The 18,955-nt window shown below is 38.2% G+C and overlaps 1 protein-coding gene across 1 annotated transcript in view; it reads right to left on the bottom strand.

Annotated features, from left to right (window-relative positions):
- The window catches only part of NEB (nebulin), a 220,594-nt gene extending 202,236 nt beyond the window's left edge, over window positions 1-18,358 (bottom strand). The window contains 10 exon segments of the mRNA XM_043894059.1: window positions 2,162-2,266; window positions 7,466-7,570; window positions 8,450-8,554; window positions 9,228-9,332; window positions 9,800-9,907; window positions 11,779-11,979; window positions 13,613-13,654; window positions 16,939-17,003; window positions 17,545-17,627; window positions 18,248-18,358. Of these exon segments, the coding sequence (XP_043749994.1) occupies window positions 2,162-2,266; window positions 7,466-7,570; window positions 8,450-8,554; window positions 9,228-9,332; window positions 9,800-9,907; window positions 11,779-11,979; window positions 13,613-13,654; window positions 16,939-16,974 (807 nt within the window). The 5' untranslated portion in view covers window positions 16,975-17,003; window positions 17,545-17,627; window positions 18,248-18,358.
- Between the last annotated feature and the right edge of the window lie 597 nt (window positions 18,359-18,955).

Raw genomic sequence — 18,955 nt, 5'->3', positions numbered from 1 at the left:
CTCACAGAACTCCACCTGCAGTAGTTGTAGTGTACATGGTGGACACAAACAGCCCTGCCTGCCTACACATCTCTACAGAATGCTCTGAGCCAGGAGGAGGTGCTGGCATGCACTTGATGACTCTGGGCAAAGACATAGGTGAGAGGATTGATTCTGAAAGGTATGATAAGGCAAGCTGGTAAACAGAACGGAACAGCAACATAACCATTACAGATATGTGTTCATTATGTTAACATATGAACTGGAGGCTCTAAGACCTGGAAATCCAGGTAAGTCTGGGGTGAATACTTATCACCATGGTGGATAATCTGATGACCTTCATCCACAGCCCTCCTTCCCTTGGCTAATACTGTTATTCCACAAAGCAACCCAGCCCTAGCAATGCTTTCAAAGTACTCAATAAATGTCTCTGCATCCAACCGAATGTTGCAATCCAATAGGCACATAATGCAAGCCACCATGGTAAATTTTCTAGTAGCCATACTTTAAAGTATAAAAAAGGATCAAGTTGGAAATTAATTTTAATGACCAGCAAGGATCTACTTTATAGCACATGGAGCTCTGCTTAATGTTATGTGGCAGCCTGAAGGGAGGAGAGTTTGGGAGAGAATGGAAACATGTGTATGTATGGCTGAGTCCCTTTGCTGTCCACCTGAAATTGTCATAACATTGTTAATTGGCCATACCCCAATACAAAAAGCTTAATAAAAATATATTATCTTACTTTATACAATAGATGCCAAATAGTGTCAGTTCACAATAATCAATATAAAATAATTAGTGAACTATTTTACATTCCTTTTGTCACAACAAGTGTCCAAGATCCAGGGTGTATTTCATCCATATAGACTGAATTCATACCTTCACATTTTAAGTACTCAATAGGCACATGTGACTGGTAGCTACTCTGTTAAAAGTGCAGCTCTAAACTAACCAGCAAGCCTACATTAGCGGAGAGACTGGTTATAGAGGAGTTCAAAATAGATTTTTTAAAATAATTTTTAAGTACTCACTCTGTATACTCAAATGAGGTAGAAGAATGCTGCATTAGTAAGATTTCTTTTAAATTATGCTTTTAATAAAATTTAAAATATATTTTTCTTTCTAAACGAATACTTGAAAGCAATTTTTTATTTTTCTTCCAAAAAAGAATTAAATTGTCCTTCTCTCCTATCTTATTTACAATATCAACACTTTCAAGAGGCTAACTCTTTGTCAATAGTTCGCTCTGGTTAATTTCTGCTTAGCCCTGCCTGGGCAAAATTTCAGGCTCATGGTATTCCTATCAGTGAAAATTTACTGTACTTACTAGATCTTTTATCCCAAATAGTCCTTTTTCACACCAGTAGGTAATCTACAATATCAGACACTAAAAAATATTGCTGAATCGACTTCATCATCCATAATTTTCTTCCTTCTCCTTTACTAAAGACGTACCTTCCCCCAAACAAGATAGAAATCTTGACATCCCATCAAAACTCAAGCAGACCAAACTAACAGTCCACAAAGGGCAAAGGAAAGTATTTAAAAGCAGTAGTATCCCAAGAGAAAATTGCCTGATTTGGGCCAAATTAAAATAGGAATTTAGCATGGACCTATTCATCAGTTGAACATCTGTCTCTCTGCATTCCCTGTCAGGGCTGCATTCCTCAGAGCTAGTTTACCAGACTAAATATAGACAGACTAAGCTGTCTGCCAGGCCTAGGAAATTATGAGGTGCAGTGCTCAGGGCTGTCTAACCAAGCTGCCTCTGAGAGACCACTTGTACATTCTTATTTTCTCCAAGTCTGATTCTGAGCATAAAACTCTACAGGGTCTGTACTGAATTAAAACAATCAGATTCTTTGTGGAAATCTGCGGTTACTTGGTTACTTTGTTAATATCCTTCTCGTAAGTCAGAATGTGAAAGGACATCAGGATGTGGATTCTGTTCTCAAAACACACTTTCTCATCTATCAATCACTGAGTCATCCAGCTGACCAAGTATTTATTAACATGATTCCATGGTGTTAATGGATGTGTTGTAGAGTTTTCAGAGTCATAGGCAAAAATACTCCTAGTGTTTGCGTTGCATTTTTAGGTTTATCTTAATTACTTTCTCTGATGGTTGGATTATTCAGTAGTTTTCAAGGGAAACAGTGTCTCAGCTCTATTTACTTACCTTGCTCACTTGATTAGTTACTTTCTTGGCAAATTCTATATCTGGAGGATCTGGCAGAGATGTGAATTTAGTCTGCTGTTCAGCAAGGCCTTTTTTGTAGGCAATCTGACAAAATAAAAGACAGAATGCTCATGAATCCATTTTCCACGTTCCATTTACTGGCATTAAAAAAAGAAAAAAAAAGATTGTTTTCCAATTTATTTGAAATCTTACGTTTGAGTGTACCATAATTTATCCTTTTGGATGTTAGAGGCCCTTACTCTCAGCTTGACTAGTGATTTCAATTTCTTTGAGTCTTCGTTCTCTAAGATTATTGGCCTTCCATTCGTTTCCACACCATGGTTTACAACTAATATTATTCTCTTAACCAGCATCCTCAACTCCCATTCTCTTGTCTTTACATCACACCTGCTCACAAACTCTCCACACTCTGGATCAAGTCAACCACACACCTCAGCTGTCCTTGATACCCAGGATACTGAGTGCTGCTGAGGAAAATCACACAACTCTATGGATTCTGTCAGGATAACACCATGCTGCTGCTGCCGAGTTGCTCAGTCATGTCCGACTTTGTGACCCCATGGACTACAGCCCGCCAGGCTCCTCTGTCCATGGGGATTCTGCAGGCAAGAATACTAGAGTGGGTTGCCATGCCATCCTCCAGATAAGCAGGGTTAAAAAGGACACTAGAAGAAGGTGCAGAGGTGGGAGAGGCAGCTTCTTTCACCGGCTGCATGGTTTGGAGGGAGCACCCCTGGCAGAGCTCAAGTCCTGCACTCAGGGTGCTGCTCCCTTTAATAGCCCTGAATTTTCCCTCTATCAGTTACCCCCTTTTTTTGTTATAGATTCAACAGCTCTCTCACCACATCTATTCATTATGCATCCCTTTGGCTCCTGCTTTTTTTTTTTTCCTTCACTACTGACTCCTCTTTTTCTTCCATCAGTCTTGACCCCTACCTCCAACAATAAGAACTATCCACAGATCCCTAGACACATGAAGTCCTTTCACTGAACCTCAGACCTGCTGTTCCCTTTCCCTGGAAGCCCCAACTCCACCCTCTCCCCATCTGCCTGCCAACTGCTACTCATTCTCCACATCCCAAGACAGGCACAATTTCCCTTCTTGAGTCTTTCTTGCCTTGATGACCTTCTCCTGGGATCTCACTCCACTACCCTTACCCTCCTTTAAAAAAAAAAAAAATCAGATGACGCTGTACCTGCTTGTTTACATGTCTGTCCCTTCTTGGACAGTGAGCTCTGGCATGGCAGAAAACACAGCCTCTCATTTGGGAACCCTGTTCCCTGCCTAGTACCTGACTGGAGCAACGTTCAATAATTGACTTCTGAGTGTGCGTTTTACACACTGAGGCCATCAGGGGAGGTTTGAAGAGGAGAATTCTCCTCCCAATTCTTCTACTACTCAGCCATGAGACTTCTACAGGTGATTTCTCCTTCCATGTGGCTGTATCTTTTTTTTTTTATAAAGAGGTCATATAGTTCCAAAGTCACAATCATCTTCTTCATACTTTAACCAAATCTGTGTGTATGCTTAGTCACTAAGATGTGTCCAACTCTTTGAGACCCCATGGTCTGTAGCCCTCCAGACTCCTCTGACCATGGGATTTTCCAGGCAAGAATACTGGAGTGGGTTGCCATTTCCTTCTCCAGGGTTCCTTCATGGCCCAGGGATCAAACCCATGTCTCCTGCATTGCAGGTGGATTCTTTACCCATTGGGCCATAATCTAACTATATCTTATTCTAATAATATCTACCTAATGCCTATAACAAATGCCCTCACAAATTAAATCAATTGGGACACAAAAGACAGATTTTTAAATGTATTTGTAGTATTAATAATTCTATGGCTTACTTTCTTTTAAATAAGAGGAGACTTACTTTAGGCATAGGGCAACCTGTGTTTTCTGTGACTGGCTAAGCCCTTAAGGAGAAAGCAACATTCTACTAGGAGGAATGCTTATTAAGTATGACATCCTGTCAAGAGTTTTCTGAGAATTGGATCTAGAAGTCCTAGTTTCTCAAGAACCTTTGCTCAGAATTCTGTCTAGTTAGAATTCAGTACTCTGGATCAATTTAAAGACTCTCAGTTTTTGCAAAGTATTTTGTCTCTACTTAGGTAATTAGAAAAACATGGTAAGTTGGGTTAGGAGGGACACAAGGAGAGGGAGTCTCTGAAACCAAACCCTTAGCTCAAAATCCACAAGCTTAGCCAGTGGCATGTTCGGTGGACAACAGCTTGCTTGGGGCTCCGAGCCTAATAATTGTAGATGTCCGTGGTGCTGACAACAGTATTAATAGGCATGCTGGTAACCTAATACTTGGTCTACCACAAAAATAAAAGCCATATCTCAACTGCCAAGTCTTTCTGAGGCAAGAAAAGGAAGACTCTACTTCACTATTATCTGTCCCTCTTTATTAAGTCTTCTATTGAGATATATATATAAAAAAAATGTGATCAACTCTGATTGTTCAAAGACCATAGCACTAGAGTGGCATGGAGGTGACCCTTCATTTCTCCCTTTTATGGGTCAGAGGAGACATATGGTGATTAAATGCCTTCTTGGAAACCTCTCCCTAGGTTTACATGACATAGTATTTCCAGGTTCCCCTTCAACTTCTCTGGTCATTGGTTCTGTCTTCTCCTGGCCCCTACCCAGGTGTCCTAAGAGTAGGTGTCCTCCAGAACTCTGCCCTTGGCCATCCACCATCTGCCTCCCTCATACATTCTCATGTCTGCAGTTGTCACATTTTAAAAATTATTTGACCCTCAAATATTAATCTCTTGTACTGATCTCACACCTGTGCAAATGCCTTGATCTGAATGTTTCTTTCATTATATCAACTCTATTTCTCTTTTCACTAATGCATTGTTACCACCTGTACCCCTGTTTGCCCAGACTACCAGGACTTTGTCACAAACTCACAAACTTTCTCACCTTTGTCTCCAATATCTAAATGTCATTAACACTTTAAAACACTTAGTACCTTCAGATTCCTTTTTTCCTCTCCTTTGTCTCCATCATCCTTCTGATTTGTCTATATTACTAAAATAGTATTCTATAAATTATGATGTTTTCTAGTCTCAATTCACCATATGGTCCATCAAAATTTCTCCAGATTCTACTTTTATCAAGTTATTTTCCTCTCCAAAATCTTATGATATAGTAGGCAATGAGAGACATCATATCAAAGTTATTTTGTCTGATTTTCAAGGTCCTGCTACCTGTTTCTTATAAGTGCCTGCCTAACTCAGCACCCAGAGCATTCATTTTTCTTTTTTTAAATTATTTTAATCAAAGTATAGTTGATTTACAATGTTGTGCCAAATTCTGCTGTATAGCAAAGTTACCCAGTTGTGCACATATACACATTCTTTTCCAGTACGGTTTATCACAAAAAGCATTCACTCTCTTTGTCTCCTAAAACTCCAGACTCACATCATGTATGCCCCTTTGTCCAGCACTATCTCTCCACAAAATGCCTTTACTGTTTATCACTACTTATTCCCTCTGGATCACCACCTCCAAACAGCTTTCTCTGATTATTCACATATTCCTCTCTCAGCAAATATCACACTGTAGAGTTTGTGGGTTTTTAAAAAATTTTTCTCTTGTTGTTGGTATGTATCACTTATCATCTTACCAGCCTGATTTTAAATTCTCAGGGGAAAGGATGAAAATTTCTTGTTGTAATTTTTCATCCTGCCAGGTATGCATGCATAATGGTCTTCTAATTAAAAAATTATTGATCATTGGATAAAGGCCACACAACAACATTGTTTATTCATGAGATGCAAAGCCAAAAAGCTCATCTTAAAAGAGAAGTAGAAGGTCCCCACATGTTAAAATTGATGACTTTTACTAATGGCTTTAAAATTTTGTTATGCTTATTTTCTAGCTTACCCTACAGAAGGATAGGATTATATGTTATAGTTTCATCAGTTATATGAAAACTAGGATAGAAATATGTCTATTAAACTTAGTTGATATCAAGTGATAGGAACTAAAAAAAATAGACCTCAAAAGTTGGAGATACCTTCAAATGAGTATGTATAACTCATATTCATATGTGTAACTGGACAAGATGGGTATAATCAGGACAAGATGGGATCTTAAGATGCACTGGAAGTAAATCCTGATGAGTATCAAAATGCCAAGTGACTTAAGTCCATATTGAATGTAAGAGGTTCAGGGTCTATTGAATATAAGAGAATAAATGTCTCATTCTATAATACAGTTTCCCTGAAGATTAGAGCAGTCTTATTTTCAATATGGCCTCTAGCAGATCAAGGGATCAAGAAATAAAGTACCTCAAAACAAGGGCTATCAAAACAAGTCTAAAGTTGGGGTCTCTGCTGCTGCTTTCAACACTAAGGATTCTATTACTCCTTTTAAGTTCCCCTAATAAAGTTTTCAAGGTCTAGGATACTAAAATTCTGGCCAGTAGGGCTGCTGATTTTTTTTTTAAACTAACTCTAAAACATCCCCTATGTACGCTCTATGGGAGGAGCTCTTTGTGAAATAACCACACTAAGGTGTTTGGACAAGTAGGTAATCAGAAGAAGGGGACTACCACAGTTCAGACATGCAATTAGGACAGCAAATCAAAATCCTTCATAACATTGCTCACTCAATACATTCAGGAAGTGGCTATAATCCCAAGAAGTTTTTTTAAAATGCCACTCGATTGTCACAGAGAAACTTAACTCCAGCCAAGGTGATGGAAGGACACATGTTCTAGCGGAAAGAACACTGGTCTTGGGATCACAAGACAAGGCTTTTGATCTGAGCTCTGCCACAGACTACTAATGTGACCTTAGACTCAGGTTCCTCACCAGTAAGAGGAGAACATGAGACTAAATAATATCTAATCTAAGTTATAAAATCTAGTTTAAATTAGACATCATAAATTATAATTTGAAATATATTCCTCTGCAATAGTGGTACTTAATCCTTTTTTTTAAAGATTTTTTTTTTATGTGGACTATTTTTAAAAAGTCTTTTTTGAATTCATTACAATACTGATTCTGTTTTATGTTTGGGTTTTTTTTTTTTGTTGTTGTTGGCCATGAGGCATGCAGGATCTTAGCTCCCTGACCAGAGATTGAACCTGTACCCCTTGCATTGGAAGACAAAGTCTTAACCACTGGACTGCCAAGGAAGTCCCAATAGCACTTTGTCTTTTTAAACGAAGAGTTGCAATGAACTTCTGGCTGGAAGAAGTCTGTCCTAATTCAAGGTGTCCTGATTCCACACTCCCAAATGTGCGCATTGCACTGCACTTACGTCACTGAGAGCTTTCTGGGCTTGGGCGACCCTCCTCAGCTCCGGGCTATCGTTATATGGATAAAACAAAGTTTTGTCAGCTTCCCAGTCTTCAGTGTATAGTTTCTAAATCAGAGAAGAAAGTTATGAGAATGTGAGGACACACTGACTTGAAATATATACTTCTGAATTTATCCATCAATGGCATATAGAACCCAGAGCAAAGGGAGAGCAAAGATAAGTGGACTCCACAGATTCCATTCTATCTAAGTCATATTTATCAATAGCTTACCCGGCTTGTTCTGACATATCTTATTTACTGCAGAGCAGATGTGTCTCATTGTGTTTCATCTTTGACTTTACCTGCCTTCTGCAACTAGTGCTAAGGAAAGTGTAAGGAGCCAGGAAGCACTTAGCATAATTTCTGTGTTTAAACCTTTAATACAAGTGAGAAATTAAACCCTTAATAAGAGTGACAGCCAGGCATGTCCAACGTATAGTGCAGGCTCTACACTTTGTGGGTTTTTGTGGGTCTCAGAACTGGTTTTCAGGTGCATCTTTTTTTGGGGCGGAATGTGGACAATTTTTTTTAAAGTTTCTATTGAATTTGTTACAATATTGCTTCTGTTTTATGTTTTTGGTTTTTCGGCCATGAGACATGTGGGATCTTAGCTCCCCAGTCAGGGATCGAACCCTCACCCGCTGCATTGGAAGGTGAAGTCTTAACCACAGGACTGCCAGGGAAGTCCCCTCAGGCACATCTTTGTTTTCCCCATGCACTCTTCCCCAGTTGTTCAGACCCTCTCCTCCGTTAGGCCCAGGAACATTCTTTCTCAGTTCCTCTTAGCCAGCCTGATCCCCACAGCCCCACATGCCTCAAGGCTACTCACAAGATGGCTGGGGAACCATATTTTAGATTAGGGAGAGTTTACAGGGTACCCGTCTATGTGATGTGGGGGGGGGGACACAAGAAGACAGAAGTAGCGACAGGGCAGAGGCCCCTACCTTACTGAACATGGCTGTGTTCTTGACGGCCTGGACAAGTTCAGGGGCATCAGGAGGAAGCAGGTACTTATCCTTGGTGTCTTCCCAGTTCTGCTTGTATAAAACCTGGACAGAAAGAGCAGATAGCCTGTGGCTTGATATCTCCCCCAAAGGCATGAGGGTTTAGAGCACAAAGAAGAGTCGCCCACACTCAAGTTGTCCTCACGTGAAGGCCACTGATGTGCTGCAGTGACACCACCATCAACTACGGGACTGTTGACCAGGTCAACATCCCTTGATACTTTCCCTGCATTAGTAAGCTTTCACTTGAAAAGTCTAATTTGGTCAGTTGAATCACGATTCTGATTCTCTATAGATTCTTTTCAAAGGTTGAAACCTGTCGGTCATTGGCTGAACTTGGATGGTAGATGTGTTTGACTTAGATGGTATTTTTTTTTTAAGTATTTTAAATTAGTTGCTTACATTTGAAGTTTGGAGGTTTCTCATTAAAAACTCACCTCCCAACAAGAAAAAAAAAAAAGACTCTGGAGACACTGGGACTGAATTCTATAGCTGAAGCTGAGGTCCTGGGCTTTCCAACCCCCATAGCTTTGATGGTCCACGTCAGTCACTAGTACAGACTGCCTGACGCGTGTGACTCTTAGACCCCACCATGCCTGTGGGCTCACGTGGAACTGATGAGCAGGATCTGGCCTGTTCAGTTTTCTCCTCCAAGGCCAAGCGGTTATAATGCACATGCTACTTGGTATTCCAGCCACCCATACCACAAACTTGTTACCTTACTGACTTGCTGCGACACTTTCTTTGCATGTTCAATGTCCTTTGCTTTTTCGTCGACGTGACAAATAGTTTTAGCAACATCGCCATCTATTCGATACTTAACCTGCCAAAATAATGCACAGTTAGAACTCATAACAGGCATGAATATATGAGTATATTAAAGAATATCTTATAATAAAGAACATTGACCCAATCACTCTATGTCTTCAACCAAAGTCAAGTTTCTGCCTTTTAGGTAGAAAGCTGTGAACTCCAACTATCCATAGAGCACCTGTATTCACTGATTGTCTGTTTTCCTGCCCAAATTTCAGCCTCCCTGTACACCAGAATGGACAGTCTCAGTGAGTTGGAACTCCCATCTCATACTACCTATAAGCCAAGCTTTTAGAAGTCTCTTTAGGGTCACATTTAGAGCAACATAATCTATGGCCAATGCTTCTTCTGTATTTTTAGACTAGCTCACAGTCATTTGACCCCTTATTCTCTCTACACCTATTTAAAGCCCTCTATTCCCAGTGGTAGGGACATTTCTGAAATGACTCTCTCCTTTATTTTAGCAATCTGGCCCACCTCACTGAGTTGATCTTGAACTTTCTTGATTCTGCGAAGTTCTGGGGTATCGGTTGTGATGGCGTATGGCTGCCCTTTTGCTTTCTCATACTTCTCCTTGTATTTATTCTGAAAGAGATATCAGATTATTAGCCTAAAACATGACAACACAGCAGCAGAAATTACAGTCTCATATATACATCCTGTCTTATTTTTTTAATCCTGCAAGTTATAACAATTATTGATTATAACAATTTTGTTTTTGTCCCCTACTCTGATTCTCAACAGAAACTAAAATAGATATGCTAATTGTTCTTCCCAAGAATGGCTGAATACTGGAGACAATAGAAATTTTATTGTGAACTATTGTCTTGGAAAAGCCCTCAAATGATTCTTTCAATATTTTTATTGTCTGAATTCACACATGAAAAGCTGGAACCTCAATAATTTTAGGAAATATAGAAATTTAGTCAAGTCTAAAAAGATTTGTTTGCTAATACAATGAAAAAATATTCAGTTCAGAAGTTGCAGCTAAATCTCAGTGATTTGGATAACTGAGACACCAGCTGAATTAATGGGAAGTATAAATTATGAAGAATTTTGAAAAGGAATGAAATTTTATTTCTGCTAAATATATGAGTTCTTGCTTTAAGAATAACATGCATAATTTATCATTATTAATTCTTCAAGAAGACTCTTGAGTGGAATAGTCAACAATCTAAATTATACTACTATTTCATTTCTAACCACTTTAAAAATATTACAAACCTTTGCCAACATTTTGTTCAGACTATCAAAAATTCTAGGATATTACTGTTTGAATTAATGAGGTATTTATGGCAATAAATTGACAATAAATTTTTCTGTCTTTGCTGAATACTATAGTGATAAAAGAGGCAAGATAATTTTGTTTTTAAAAATCTAAGTCTTAGAAAACCTAAATTTTGAATAATACAAGACTCTGAAGTAGAAATTTACCAAATAGTCCCCAGTAGTTAACATTCAACCAGAAATGAATGCTTATTGGCCAACCACAACATGCTTTTGACATAAGCATTAATCCTATATAATCTGATGCTCCCCTGAGTACTTTTCATCTTTTTTAAGCTTCCAGAAGATGTGCAATCAGGCCATCTAGTGAGACCTCAGTCTACCCTGGACAATCAACAATTTAGCTCCATTTAAAGGGTTTTAATCTGTTGCCAGTAAGTGTAACTTACAGAATTGGACATGGAAACTTTAAGACAGGCATCCTCAAGAGCAGTGATTCTCAGTGTGGGCTGCCCATTAGAACCTGGGCAGTTTTTAAAATCCTCTACAGGTCCCAAGCCTGCCTGGACCAACTAAACTAGAACAACCTGGGCATCGGTAGTCTTAGAGCTCTTAGAGTTTTAGGGAATTTCAATGTGCAGCCAGTTAAAAAACTTCTGTTTCAGGTTACAGTAGAACACTCTGATCCTCAATTTCAGGTAAGTTTTCTTAGTCTGATTGTGGTTTTACAAATCTTTTTAAAAAGATCACATTTTAAGATCTTTTTAAAACATCACAATCTTTTTTACTCTATATCTCCTAGAGACACTGTTAGCTAGTCTATTTGAGAGGCATTATGCTCAGATATAGCATAAATAAATGCTAGTTTATGTGAACTGATTTCAACTAAATCTATATCTAACTCTATAAATCTGTAACTCTGATTTCATTGTTCTAGACTGGCAAACAAATTGTGATTAAACACCAGTAAATTCTTTACAACTGGCCTTATGCTTATTTTGCGGGGATAATTTCAGTAAGGATGCTTTCCCTGATGCTGGCTGCAGTGGTGCAAGTAAATTACATGAAAGCAGAATTCAAGAGTTTTGAGACATTATATTTCTGTAAAATAAGTTTTTTCTCATACAATGTTGAGAAACAAAGTCCAGCCAGCATCCAAAACACAGTTGGATGAGAACAGTGATTTCTCAGTAGTAAAACCAGATAAGTAGAAGTTTTTTGAAACTTACTGTGCTAAAGAGATCCTGCATTTTCTGACTGTGTGCAATGTAAGGGGTCATGAACTTTGAAGGGTCCACCTTCTTTCGAATAACCCTCTTCCTCTCCACCGGCTTTTCAGGTACTGGCTGTGCCAGGGCCGGTCTGGAGGTGTCTGATTGCTCATAGTCAGATGTCCTTGTTGTCGTAGTTTCGTAGAATCTTGTTATTGTCTGAAAATTTGGCATGAAGTTACATCAAAATTTGACAGCGTTATGAAGGTAAAAACTGTAATACTATGATCTTGATATACATTATTCTAACTTCAAGTCAGATTGATATTCCTGGTGTTATTAATACTTCTTCATATCTAAAACAGGCCAAAGCAGGAAATCACATGCTATATCCACATGAAGGCACATAATGTTACATAAATCTGAATGCTGACTGTGTCAGATTGCCTGGAACAAAAAGGATACTTCTTACCTACTTGCAACATTGCCTTAAAACCCCATTTGCCTAAAGGAACACTTGAAAATAGGATAAAAACAAAACAAAAATATTCTCAATCATTTAAAAATCTTCTTAAACTGCATGGTAAAGTGAAAGCAAACTGGGATCAGGGAACAAAACAAATGAAGACAAATAAAACTCAAATTCTTGACTTTAATATTAACTTAAATGATTCTAAGAAAAAGTTGCTTGTTCTTCAGGTGTTTAAGTATTCTGTTATATGAGACAAAGAATGATGAATTTGAAAAAATGAATCACATCAATAATACAAGTGATTACCATTCTCTTGGCTTAGTCAGTTAATTAAAGTGAACTAGAGTGCCATTTACACTAATAAATGCCTAGGAGAACACGAATAATGATGACAACATAATGGGGTAGTTAGCTTCATGACAGTATGTGGTAGGTGGGAAATTGCTGCTTGTTACAATAGACTTTATAGTGAAAGAAACCAAGGTCCAAAGTTTGGGTCTAATCCAAAGTTTAAAAATATGTAAGAAAAGAAGATAAGCAGTTAAATTTTCAATGCATCTCACAGTAAAATTTCCTTCACAGCTTATATCATCTGTACCAAAGGAAGAGTTCCAGCATCAATTAGGAAAAAAGAGAAACCTAAACAATAAGGAAATTGTACATCCATGACACATACCCTGATTTGTGTCAGATCCCTGCTAATAGAGTGCTCTCTGTCCCTTATTACTGACGTATGGTTGATGGTGAGAAACTAACCAGTTTACAGAATCTACAGTTGTTAGTTCTTATGCAGGTTTCAGGGTTAGCCATCCATATCACCATGTGTCATGCTTAAGAGAAGCAGCTCCATGCAGAAAATTAAGCATGAGAGAGATTTCAGCTTGGAAAAAAAAAAAAAAGTCCCAGCTTAGAATATTTATGGAAATGACTTTCTCAGAATTCCTAATGTGCCAAACTGTAAGCAGCATTTTATTGTACCATCAAGGACAAAGGCTTGGAGGCTCCACTTCTTTTGAGCAGAGTTGGTGCCCAAGAAGTTATGACTCTACACAATGAAACTGCTGGTCCCCACACAAATCTCAAGTCCAAGGCCCCACCTTTGTTGCAAAGAGTGGTGACAGCCAATCGCATTATTCTAATAAGCATCACCTACACCAAAAATATCACCCAAGTAATGGGGGAACCGTCCCTAGTCACTTTGGATACATTGAATAGTAAAAACAGGTAACGTCCATACTTATACTGCTGGCTGCTGGCACATAGGTCAGTGACCTCCAGATTCTCCCTTTTGCCAGCTTGCTAGCCCTGGGAGTCTGAGAGAGGAGAAAGCTTTCTGCTTCACTGAGCATGCAGCCTGTTCAGATGCGGGCTGGATCTTACCTCCCCTGGTACCTCTTCATGGACTGTTTCCTCTGTGTAATACTATAAATAGAGAACAAAGGTATCATTAGAACCAAAGCACGAATCCCCTCTGCTTTGCCTCAGTTGAACCACTTAGTTTATTTCACTAGTCCAGTTGGTTTTCAACTTTGGTGGGAAGGAAGTAGATGGCAGGGGCTGTTCGTATTTTGGAACCCATTTCAACTATGTGAAACATCAAAGTAGCCATAGTGAAAGCCATCAGAGTGGACAAGGAGATGCAGGGTGATGAGAAAGGTATCTGAGGATGGCTATTTATCTGGTGAAGTTATTTTGCTTGAGAAATAAAATGTTTTCTTATGGTACTCTCAGAGTTTGCTGAGAATATAATAACAATATCTTGAGTGTGTGGGCTGGGCAGAGAGGAACTGTGATAAAAAAAACTCACTATTTGCTGACTAACAATAAAAATAAAACTCAGAAACCTCAGTGTGAATAACATTTTAAAATATCATCCTTATGAAAATGATAGATCTGAAAGCATATACACATCTTAATTATCCCTATATCACCCTGATGACTAAGTAATAAGAGTTTCTTTTGGAGTTATGAATAGATCCCTTCTGGTAACATGATGGTCCTAAAAGGGGTGCTACAATGAGCTTCCTCATCACAAAATGTGGGTAAGTTAGACAGCAGTTTGCCACTGATGGCTCTTAGGTGCCTGCAGGCTGGATCTGAAATCAAATCTACTTTTGTACTACTTCTGACATCACTAGCAATAAATAGATGTGGATAAGAACTGGCTGACATTTTGTTTCAGATGCGTAAGGAGAGTGGAATCCTGCCCCTAGCATCACCCAGCTTTACTGGATGAACAGAAGGAAAAGACTGGTTTAGGCCAAGGCACACAGAAAAGGGATAAAATGAAACCACTTGGCTCATTTTCTCAGTTAACAAAATGAGTAACATTTTATGCTTCATTTTTTCTTGACACCAAAACATATACTTGGGAGGGAGGGAAAAAAATAGTGAAGGCAAAATTTCCCTCAGGGGCCTCCTTTCTTTTGCCCTTGGTTCAGTGATCTCTCATCAAACTACTTAACTATGGTCCATAGGCCACATGCTCTGTTTCACTTGCAATAAAATTAGCATAAAAGTTGCTTAATGTCTCCCTCTCTTATGCTTCCTCTGCTCCTGTACTATTTTTTTTTTAATTTTTAAAATCTAATTTTGTCTCTGTGTCCTTACCCATAGCAACAGAAATCACAAGCTCTTACAGGACAGAGAATCTCTTTTACGTACTGTGTCTTCATCACATGGGAAATACCATTTGGACACTTTAGGAAATGCTGTTTGATGCTGATCTACATGGAACCTTTTTTTTTTTTTTTCTGGTCACACAAAACAGTAGTGTATTGAAAAGAAATTTTCAACTAAAGTTAATGATTCACAACTATTTTGGATAAAAGCAGCTCTTTGGTAGCCATCTATTTTTACCTTTGCTAAGCTCTCATCATTAGTAAATATGTCTTAGAAAAAAAGTTTACCAAAAAAGGCAACGTTATCCAAATGGTTGGCATTAACTTGTAAGCCAAATCTCTTTTTTTTTTTAGAGCTGTGCCACTAAATAGATAGTATGATAGAAAGAAAGGAAAAGGCAAAGATGTACTAAGTTTAAGTTTGACTACAGAATGACAGTACAACTTTATTCAGGTGTCCAAGAACCCCAGGAGAAACATTTTTAGAGCTAGTACTTGTTTTGTGAATTCCTCCTTCCTATTTCCTTACATCTGCCACCAATCCATTCTCATGGCATCTTTTGAGGTCAGAGAGACCTTGGTTCAGTTCTCTCTGGCAGAAAGTCTATTAGTTTATCACCTGCTGGTCCCAGAAACAGGGAACAATATGGCAAGGAAAAGATGCCTAAAAATAGCCTCCTCCATTTTTATGACATCTAGTTAAATCCTTCAAATATAGCTCTAAGGGCAATTTCCAATGACCAGTTAACACCATTATTTTAAGGAAGGCAAGACATATTTAAGATGGAGGTTTAAAGGTATTCCTGGTATTACCATCATACAGAAGGCAATTTATAATTGTGTTAGTGCTTGACAATGATTACTCTGACCAGCAGGGTTGTAAGTGAAATGTGCACTAGTGAAAATATTGGACACTGAAGATCTGGCCTTTGGCATTTGAATCAGAGAGGTTGAATGTTATACTGAATGAAGGTCAGTCTGTTTTTTCCTTCATATCCTTCAATAATAAAAGCAATTGTATTTTTAGAATAAAATAAAATTTTCTTGATCTAAGAATAAACTGTCACATAAAATAATATTCTAAAGATAGATTTTGGCATGTTCATTTGGGATTTGACTCTGGGTAACTTAAATTTCATTCTTACTAAAAAGCATAGATTTTCAAAACTGCCTCCATGTATCTTGAGCACGTAGAGAGATTTTCACATGTTTAAATCATCATCGTTAATTGGTAATTGTTAAGGACTTACAGATTCCAATAGCAATATATTTACATGGATGCTAAAGGCAAGAAGTGGTAAAGAAAAACCACAACATAATAAAAACTGAAATAAAATAAATATAAAGCAACAACTTTATAAATCATGTCAGATATCCCAATAACCTTGAAGGAATTTTTCAAGATGCCCACTATGGTCTTTTGTTCTTTTTCAAATTCATATGCAAAAGCTAGTCTTGTTCCCTTGGGTAAATAGGATGGAGTTGGTGGGGAAGTATGGCTCCAACTGTCATTTGTGAGCCCCATGATTTTTACATGTTTGTGTGTGTGCACATATACACATGTATAAAATCTTACATATACATATATCATATATATGTGTGTATATATATATATAACTCTGAACACTTAATCCATTTCACCCTAAACATAGATAATTAGCTTGCTGAAACAAGGAGTAAGCAGCTCTTTTTCCCTCTGTGGCTGTGCAAACATTAAGAAATAGGATTCGGTTCTCAGAACTTTCTCTTCATTTCCTCTGTCCCTTTGGCCACAGGGGCTGGGAAGTAGGGAAGAAAGTAGTTTCAGAAGGCAGTTGAAAATCCATTTTACCCCATACTTTTTTGTGCATGTGAATTTAAAGAAAAGCAAAATTGGGTAACAGTGATACTTTTTTTCAGTTCTAATCCCACATAATTATAGTGAAACGGAATGTAAAATACTCCTTTTCTTATGCTTTAACGATGACTCTTTGTGAAGTTATAATAGACAACATATTTTTCAAACGATTAATTCACCTACACGGCTTTGACTATCGTCACATAAAAACACTCTTTTGTCAGAGTCAGGAGTTTTAAAAATCTTACCTCCACCACCTCCTCATATTCTTCGTCATCTGCCATTTTCCCAGAGTAGTAGTGGCACCTACAAACTTTTCATATTCCAGACAAACGATAATCCATTAGAATCTATCCCCAGGACTGAAATCACCTTATATAATATTATAAAAACAAAAGTTAATCTGTTCTATATACTCATGTATTTTTGCAGGCTAAGGGAGAGGAGATATGTAAATTCTGGTCTAAAAAAACAGGCTTCAAATTTCTCGATTCCCTCAGGAATGTGTTTCATATTGCTACTTCTAGCTATATGATCAATCTAGTTAAAGTTGTAAAATGAAGCTGAGGGGACAGAGTGAGAGGGTTTAGAGTCAAAGGAAAAGAGTATTTACGTTTCCAAATACTTGGAGGAAAAAAATACCTTAAAGCAAAATTTTAAGGAAAAATTATAGGGAAAGTTCAACTTGGCTTTCAGAAAAAAGTTGGAGTTTTTCCTGGTAGCACCAAAATTCTAAGAGGGCTGCCTTAGGTCTCCATCCTATTATACCACATTGTATGCAATAGAGCCTATGCTTCAAATTAGAACACATAAAAATAAATCTGTCAACGGACTTGAAAAGAAAAAATAGAAACCTCAAGGCAACGGGGTTATTTTCTTCCCAAACACCATTGGCTTGTACGGATTTCTCCTCTTTGTTTCTGTAGCTCTGTTCAACCTGAAAAACAGCAAATGGTTAAAGCATTGACTGAAGTTCATACGAGATGGTGGGTCTTGGGCCCAAGTTGCTAATTCAGGAACCAGGGAAGGGATCTCCCAAGGCCTTCTTTGACGCCAGAGAGGAGGACTCTCTCTCTCTCTCGGTAAAAGTAGATGATGTTTTGAAGCAGCTGTCCCTTCACCCAAAGATATTTGCTTGTAAACCAATACCCCAGCTGTGGCTGGTTTTGTTAAGCTAGCAAAACTGCCACTCCTTCTGAGTCAAATGAAGTCCAGTAGAACCAGATAAATATAGGAACGAAGGACATAGATCTTTTTTCATACTAATATATTTAGAAAAAAGGAAAAACAAAGGCAAAAAAAAAAAAACATTCGTTAGACAAGATAACCAACTCGGTCAAGAAGTAAGTTGGTTAGTATAGGACTTTAATCACACACTCACATCAGGTATAAGTAAGACCTGAGCTGGGCCATAGGGTTATAGACTTTCCTAGTCACATTTGCATCACTCATTTCCCAGTTAAGACCCAAATTTTGGAAAACACCTCAAGGGAAGTTGTAAAACATTTCCTAAAAGAATATTACAGGAAGAAAAGAAAAGCCATAAATTGGCCTTACCTTCAATCTACCAAACAAATTTCCTCAGCAGCAAAGCCTCTCCCAACTCTCCCCTCCTGACAACCCCAGACAAGAGCCGGTGTGGAGCATGGGCTCTGAATTATCATGTGGCCGGAGCAGCCAATCAGATCCCAAGTCGCTCAAATTTCAGAAGCTAAATATACTAAGTGATCTTCTGAAAACCACCTGTTCATCAATTCCACTAAAGGATAAAGGGTAACAAATTGCTTGCATAGAGGTATTCAAATGTAATGGAATTTTACCTAACTTCCAGCGTATGGGGCTCAAATTGTGGTTTAATCTCTCATTTCCTACCGCTCAGTGTTTAATATCATATTCATGCAAAAGAACTTAGAAGAAAATCAGCATGACTTTGAGGGGCTTTAACCCTTCTGTAACAGCTTTCTTCTCACCAGTTTTTCCATCTTCATGGAGATAAATAAGCTCACTCTTACACAGCTCACCTGGTGAGCGTGGTAAGTTACAGGTGTTGATATGAAAGAAATAGAGGGATCCAGAAAACATCAAGTTGGTAAAACCAATTTTTTTAAATGTGATAAAATGAAGTGATAGGTGAAAATACTTCATGGTGACGCTAGATAAGGTACCCACAGGGCGTAATTAGAGAGATTAGGCCCCATCATTTTTCTATTACTAAACCAGTGAGGGGAATGCCAAGATCATACTCATTACCTTCTCCCTTTGTAA

The sequence above is a fragment of the Cervus elaphus genome, chromosome 33 (genome assembly GCF_910594005.1).
Source record: "Cervus elaphus chromosome 33, mCerEla1.1, whole genome shotgun sequence".
NCBI lineage: Eukaryota > Metazoa > Chordata > Mammalia > Artiodactyla > Cervidae > Cervus > Cervus elaphus.
This window is presented reverse-complemented; position numbering and strand designations above follow the sequence as displayed.